We start from the raw sequence: 7038 nt of genomic DNA, 5'->3' as shown, positions 1-7038 counted from the left end.
CTAAGTAGATGAGTGAGAAAACACTTTTCTCTCTGTTGTTCTTCTTAGGGCTTCCCTTATTTCCTTGTTCCTCAGGCTGTAGATGAGAGGGTTCAGCATGGGAAAGACAACAGTGTAAAATACAGCAATCACTTTGTCTGTGTCCAGTGAGTAGCTGGAGCAGGGCCGTAAGTAGGTGAAGAGGAGGGAGCCATAGAATAACACAATGGCCGCCAGGTGGGAGGTGCAGGTGGAGAAGGCTTTGTGTCTGCCCTCCACTGCATGGATTTGGAGGATGGTGCAAAGGATGCAGGTGTAGGAGGCAACGATGATCAGGAAGGTGCTGGTTTGTATGAAGCCGCACAGGGCAAAGAGAAGGACCTCGTTGACATGTATGTTGGAGCAGGAGAGCTTCAGCAGTGGGGGAATGTCACAGAAGAAATGATCGATGGTGTTGGGTCCACAGAATGACAGCGTGAATGTGAAACACGTGTGTATCAGTGAGGTCAGACCCCCGCTGAGATAAGCCCCAGCTACCATGAAGGCGCAGGCCCTGTGGGACATGACAACTGCATAGAGAAGAGGATGACATATGGCCACATAGCGGTCATATGCCATCGCAGCCAAAAGGAGGCACTCAGCATCAGCAAAGGCAGCAAAGAGAAACATCTGTGTTGCACAGCCAGTTAAAGAAATGGTCTTCTGCTGTGTTAACAGATTCATCAGCATCTTGGGACAAATGGTAGATGAATAGCTAAGGTCCAAGAAAGACAAGTTGCTTAGGAAATAGTACATGGGGGTATGAAGGCAGGCATTGAACCGAACGAGCACAATGATGCCAATGTTCCCCACCAAAGTGGTAACGTAGATGAGTAGAAAGAGCACAAACAAAGGTAACTCCAGCTCTGGACGGTTGATCAAACCCAAGAGGATGAACTCGGTCACTGCAGTATAGTTTTCTTCAGACATTTCCTTACTTCATGTTTACCCTTTAGGTAAGCGTTGCTGGAGGGATCAGTCGGTCTTAGTGGTTAAGCAATGAATGAACACATTTCATCCCTCCCTGCTCAAGAGAATTAATGATAACGTGAGTATCTGACATAATATCCAGAGGGGAAAGCAGTGACTTAGAGCATAAGCATCCATAAATTTTAGGAGGACATTCAAAGAGAAATTAGTAAAGAGAATTCCATGTGAGGAATTCTTCCTTATAAAGCTGATATATTCAACGACATGCATATGAAATAGGTTCTTAAGTGGCATTTTTGTTTCAGAGCACAGAGCATAATATGGATATCTGAGAGTGTTTGATATGATGCATSACTCACAGAAAATATCTTACTTAACATATAATAAGTGCTAGATATTCACCTGAGTGAAGCATAAGGTATGAAGTTCAGGCAGAACTTGGGGTTAGAATGGCTTTTTTTGATCTACTACTGCATGCTGCTCCTCATCTTTTTTTTTCTTTTCTTTTTTAATTCTTTCCAAAATATTGGGGGAGGGGAGGGAAGCTGAAAATTAGTTATGAATACAAAACGAAAGAACTATTTTAAATATTGGAACAATTAAAAAAAAATCCCCACATACTTCTTTTGGTTGAAACTATACATTGAATTTAAATTATATTTTCTAATACATTCCCCAGAATACATTCCCCCAAATACATTCCCCAGAAAATCAATTCTGAATGCTAGTTTCATATTKCTAAAAAAAATGATGAGTTTAACTTAACCATGTAAAAGTAAAGATTTATTTCCGCTTATGCCTATATGAACTCTAGTAAGGACAGCTGTATCTTGTTCACCCTTTTATTTACAAAGGAGCTCTAACAAAAGACATGCTGGTGCAAATCACTAAAATAACTGCAAATTTCAATACTATGTAGACAAATGAAACCATAAATGTATATGTTCCTAAAAAAAAAAAAACAGCAACAGCAACAAAAAAACTCAGACCCATTCAGGATAGGGTTCCAATGGTTAAGGCTGAATTTGGGGATTCAGAAAAATAAATCTTCATTTCCCAACTGTATTCCCAAACAGTGCAGTTGGAAGGATTTGCACCTACATTTAGCTGCCTAATGTCTGTTTGAGTCATCTCAAGTCCATTTGTAATCATTAGAGAGCGATAGGCAGGATACATCATTTCCTCAAGGTGCCTGTCTCTCTCGGTTTATTGATAACAAAGGAAGGCAGGATGACCAGCCTAAATTCATAGCCCAACTTTTGGATAATCAGCCTGAGAGAGCTGAATGCCACCCTCTAAGGTCAGAATTGCCCTCTGGATGTGCCTCTTCCTTCACTCTATCGGCACCTAGACTGACTAAGGTCGTGACTTATGTCCCTGACTTATGTTCCTTACATTAGGTGACAAGCAGCCATTCCCGGAGTTTTAGTTAAAGTTAGGCAGGCTGAGTTACACGGAGACAGAGTAACACTGCAATTTATTTTCAAGCTATCACTGAGCTTAGACAATTCTAGATAATAGKGGTAGAAGAGAAAAAGGCTATTTCTGCCCTAAAAGAAATATCTCGTGTCTACTTAGACCTTGTTGTTTCTTCCCATTTGCAGTTTGTTGACCATCCTCATACAAGAAGGCACGGGAACCTTAACACCTTCTAACAGTCTTCTGACATATAACAGCAAGAGATTTATATCTCCAGGTCAATAGTTTAGGTCCCTTTAAAAATTAAGCTCCACTTTTATTTTCAAAGACATTTTCATATTTTTTGTCTTTGGTTTTATCCTGATGAATAATTTTTTTCCTTCAGTGCACCTAAAATTACGCCTTCTAACAAAGCAGTTGATTTGAAACTGTTGCTGAGGGAAAACGTGACGGAATTGAATTCATCAAGAAACTCACCTGCCAGGGAAAGAAACGGTCTTTTCCAAGATTTGTAAAATATTGCTGCTGGGAGCTGCCAGAGATTTTATACTTATGCTTTGGACACAGGAGACCCTGCTCTTCTCAAGGGAAAGAGAGTAGAACAAACAGTTGAAATGCTACCGTTGTCCCAGTGTGCAGCTGTCTTCATGAAACAATTTGCTGTATAGATGCTTTACACACTGCTGGAAATGTTTCTAATATTCCCTTTGACTGCAAACTGATTAACACTATTTCTGAAGGCCATTAGTATAGTGCCAAACCCTACCTGCAACATGAATAGGCTTCCCCACGTGGGCAATAACATTATCAGGATTCAACTGTACGCTTATTTCTCCCATAACTTTAGTATTTACTAAGAGCCTGGTTCCCAATATTATCTGCACTAAGATCACGATGATTTGTCTCCATCTAATGGCTAAACTGCGTAACATGGTAAAGAGTTATCTATTAGCTCCCTAGCTTAATCATATCATTTTTGTGGACTTTTTTTTTGGTGGAAAATCAAAATTCTAATTAAAATATACATAGACTCTCCTGTTCTTCTCTCTGGAAGGAATTAATTTCACCAGGCTTGAACCATCCAAAAATTAGGCATCTAGTCTAAGCTAGTTTTCAATCTACAGTCAATGGAGAGAAAGAGGTATCCTTAGAGAATGACTGATTTCAAGTGATGAYAGGTGCATTACTTGGAAGCCAGTAAAACTGCGTCTGTGCGTAAGACATTACACAAATGTTCCATAAATCCATAAGCTGTATCTCTGAGCAAGCCTAAACTTCCCTTTTAGTGCAGTACTTGTGACAAGACCAGAGAGGGAAAATCTAGGTTGGAATTCAGCTCATCTGACTATAGAGGCAAGATACAGTTAGAGACTCGGCTATCTCAGTGTTGGCATGCAAATGTAAGCTTCTACAGATGARCTAGGTTTACAGTTCTCATTGCAATCAACAGAGATGTAATTAATGTAAGCAGTGTAGTTGAGGGGGCAATTCGGTAGGCCCTCGCTGCCGTCTACTTTGGAGCAATGTGATTTGCTTTTGAGGCTCCTTATATTGTAATGGCTTTCTCTCTGCTAATTTTAACAAGAGCCTGGGCAGTCATCTCACACAGCCTCTTACACCAGTGTATAGGTGCATATACCACAGAGAGGGAAAATTGGTTTTGCTGCCAAAGCTAGGCACAAAGGACTGCAAAAGGGGAAGCAGAGCTTAGATCTTAACTAGAAGTACAGGCCATCTTAGAATAAAACTTCATTAGCATCCCAAGAATTACTTTTAACATAAAAAAACTAAAACCAAGCCCTATGAAAGCTGTGACTGGAATATGGGTGAGATGTCAAATATATATATATGATGAATTTCTTTCTGAGATCCCTCTCTCTCCAAGTTGCTTAGAAACTGGAATCTGAAAAAGTTCCTTAGGCTAAGCACATAAGGCCTCTATGGTACTGGCAAAAGAAACTCTGTGTTCATCATCCTTCTCAAAGGATGCAGTTAGTTAATACACTTACGTGCAAGACGACACATGATAGACTATTCCTTCAAACATAAAGCACTGGAAATAAAAGAGGCATTGAATAACTAGACCAAATACAGCAAGATCTTACATAGCTTAACATCATAATATTGAACATCACCCAGAGTCTCTGGGAACCTCTCACAAGTATGAATAGCCGGTGCCTTTGACAACAGCCTTGTGGCTTACAGGCAACTGGTGAAAATTTAGGTGTTTCAGGGTTAAGATGAGAGAGGAAAATGTTTACAGAACTTTCATTAACTCCATTATCCTTCTACAGATGATCAAAAAAAACCAAAACCAAAACAGAACTCAATGAATGAGTCATAGGAAAGGTTCATCCAGTACAGTATGCTGCTTCTGCCAGCGGACAAAAAAGCATGTACACACAAGAACAGGGTCAGTGTACAGTTACACTCYTTGGCTATTCATCCTGTCCCTCAGCCATTTGCAGCTGAGGAAGTCACTGAGTTGAAGGAACTATCCCTCACCAAGGTAGGACTGAGCAAGGAGAAATGATAACACGAGAATAAAAATACGGGCTGCATGYGGACCTGTAAAAACAACACATTTTGAGGAGGAATTGTATTATTKTCAGTATTGTAGCAGTTGCAGAGATGGTGGGCACAGGAGGGCAGAAAATTTAGTGCGTCTTGATAAAGCATGAGCACTGTCAGTTCTAACCTTCCCCGAGTCTTGAAACAACCACTCTGTAAATGGACATTTAATCCCTGAAGGAGGGGATACAAAGGCAGCTAGATAATTTTCTTACACGTCTCACTTTTTGGTGCTGTGGGCTACAGAAATTGCTGCATCCTGCCTCAGTGTGCTRTCTACATTCACGAGTATGTTTGATGTTTTAAACAACAGGTTAAGAGTCCAAATCACAATAAAGGGTACTGTTTTGTGAGGTGCTGTATAAAGCCTGAGCTGTAACAACTGTCACCAGTGACTGTTGTAATTTGTCCCTCCACAAGCAAATGAAAATTCTCATTTGTCCCAGACTCCTGTTTCAAAGTTGAAAGTTTGCCCACCACCTTCCTCCTGTGTTTCTCCTTTTAATATGTATTCTTCAGTTTAGTACCGCTGTATGTCTGAGAGATAAGTCTGGCTCCAGACTTTAAAAGATAATTGTTTTCCCAATACCTATTATTTGAAAATCAAATTAATTGTTTTTTCCAGAAAAATAAATAATTTTGTACCAATCACTCTCCTCAGAGCAGCCTTCACCTCCTGGTTCCTCACGCTGTAGATGAGGGGGTTCAGCATCAGGATCACCACCGTGTAAAACAGTAAGGGCACCTTGCCCTTGTGCTGGGAATGGCAAGATCCAGGTCGTAAGGAGGTGAAGAGCAGTGCCCTGTAGAAGATGGTTACTGCCACGAGGTGGAAGAGCATGTTGAAAAGGCTTTGGTTCTGCCCTCAACAGAGTGGATCTACAGCAGAGCAGAAAGGATATAGAAGTAAGAGAAGATGATGATGAGGCGGTGTGGAGAGAACGCCTGCGGGAGATATGGTGCAGAGCCAGGTGACTGGCAGAGTATGTGATAGCTGCCCCAGCATGTACTCTCTACACACTGACGAAAGCCAGCCAGGGCCAGACATGCCTATTCCGTTTTCTCAACAACGTCTAGCTGCTTCGCAGCCACTACTCAAGCTTTGCATAGTCGAGATAAGAAAATAGCTCTAGCAGATGAAAGGGGCCCTTAGGATACACAGAGTGAGTCCTGCCTGGGCATCCGACCCATCCGTCCAGCCTCCCATCAGCGACCCCTCCACACGGCTCCGGGGCTCCCCGCACAGTTTGGAGTGCAAGTCCTTCATTAAATCTACTTTGTTCAACCCCTCACATGCCTCAAGTGTCTCTCTATGCCGGTATCCAACCCTCCCTTTCCTGCCTTGAGGTCACACAGGGGAATTCATCATCTTGCCTCTTCAAGAAACCCATCCAGGGGCTCAACCTGATGACAGAGTGGAACCCTCCAAACATCAGCACAGCCATCTCCATGTCTCCTTTGTGTTGAGACACGGAGGGTCTCCAGGCTCCATTCTCTTAAACTCAAGTGATATTTCATATCCTTTAATAAGCATTGCTCTCGATAAGAGGTGTTCCAAAGCAAATACTCACACAGGAACTAGATGACTAGCGAACATTTTGCTTTACCATCAGCCCCCAAAATGGCTTACTTTCTTAGCACATTAAACAAAGCTAACTTAATTATTTCCTTTTCTTTGCAGGAGGAGAGGATGATACTCATATCAGTAACATTCCCCTACCAAATGTGTATGTGTTCTCACCAGTTATAGAAATATTACTCTAACTTACTTTTATTACTTAATTTAATTTGAGGGTATTTTCCTCCTTTTTTATACTTGCTCACTTTATTTAGGACAATTTCAATACCAAGCATGTCATTTTAAAATAAAAGTATAGTTCTTTCCAGAATTTCCAAGCAAAACTTGTATTTAATAAATGTCAAAGCAAAGTGTTTTCATCATTTTTCAGCTGAATGGCATATCCAGGATGGCCTGGATATGATTTTCTTCCACCAAATTTCAACACACTGTCGTACAGATTTCTTTGCAACTGGGAGTTCTATAATGCCAATAGGAAAATGCTTTCCTGGTCACCAACTTCCTTCATTAACATATTGCAT

At 41.1% G+C, this 7038-nt stretch overlaps 1 protein-coding gene across 1 annotated transcript; it reads right to left on the bottom strand.

The window, feature by feature from the left end:
* Positions 1 to 948, bottom strand: LOC112971647 (olfactory receptor 5AS1-like). Its single transcript, XM_026077252.1, has one exon. It carries the CDS (start codon positions 946 to 948, stop codon positions 1 to 3), a length of 948 nt encoding a protein of 315 aa, XP_025933037.1.
* Positions 949 to 7038: the final 6090 nt, after the last annotated feature.

The sequence above is a fragment of the Apteryx rowi genome, unplaced genomic scaffold, assembly GCF_003343035.1.
Source record: "Apteryx rowi isolate R43461 unplaced genomic scaffold, aptRow1 scaffold_1111, whole genome shotgun sequence".
Classification (NCBI taxonomy): domain Eukaryota; kingdom Metazoa; phylum Chordata; class Aves; order Apterygiformes; family Apterygidae; genus Apteryx; species Apteryx rowi.
Note: the sequence above shows the minus strand (reverse complement) of the source record. Positions and strands in the feature narration are given on the sequence as shown.

Coding starts and splice junctions, on each gene's coding strand:
- LOC112971647 (XM_026077252.1), bottom strand. CDS start 948: ATGTCTGAAGAAAACTATACTGCAGTGACCGAGTTCATCCTCTTGGGT.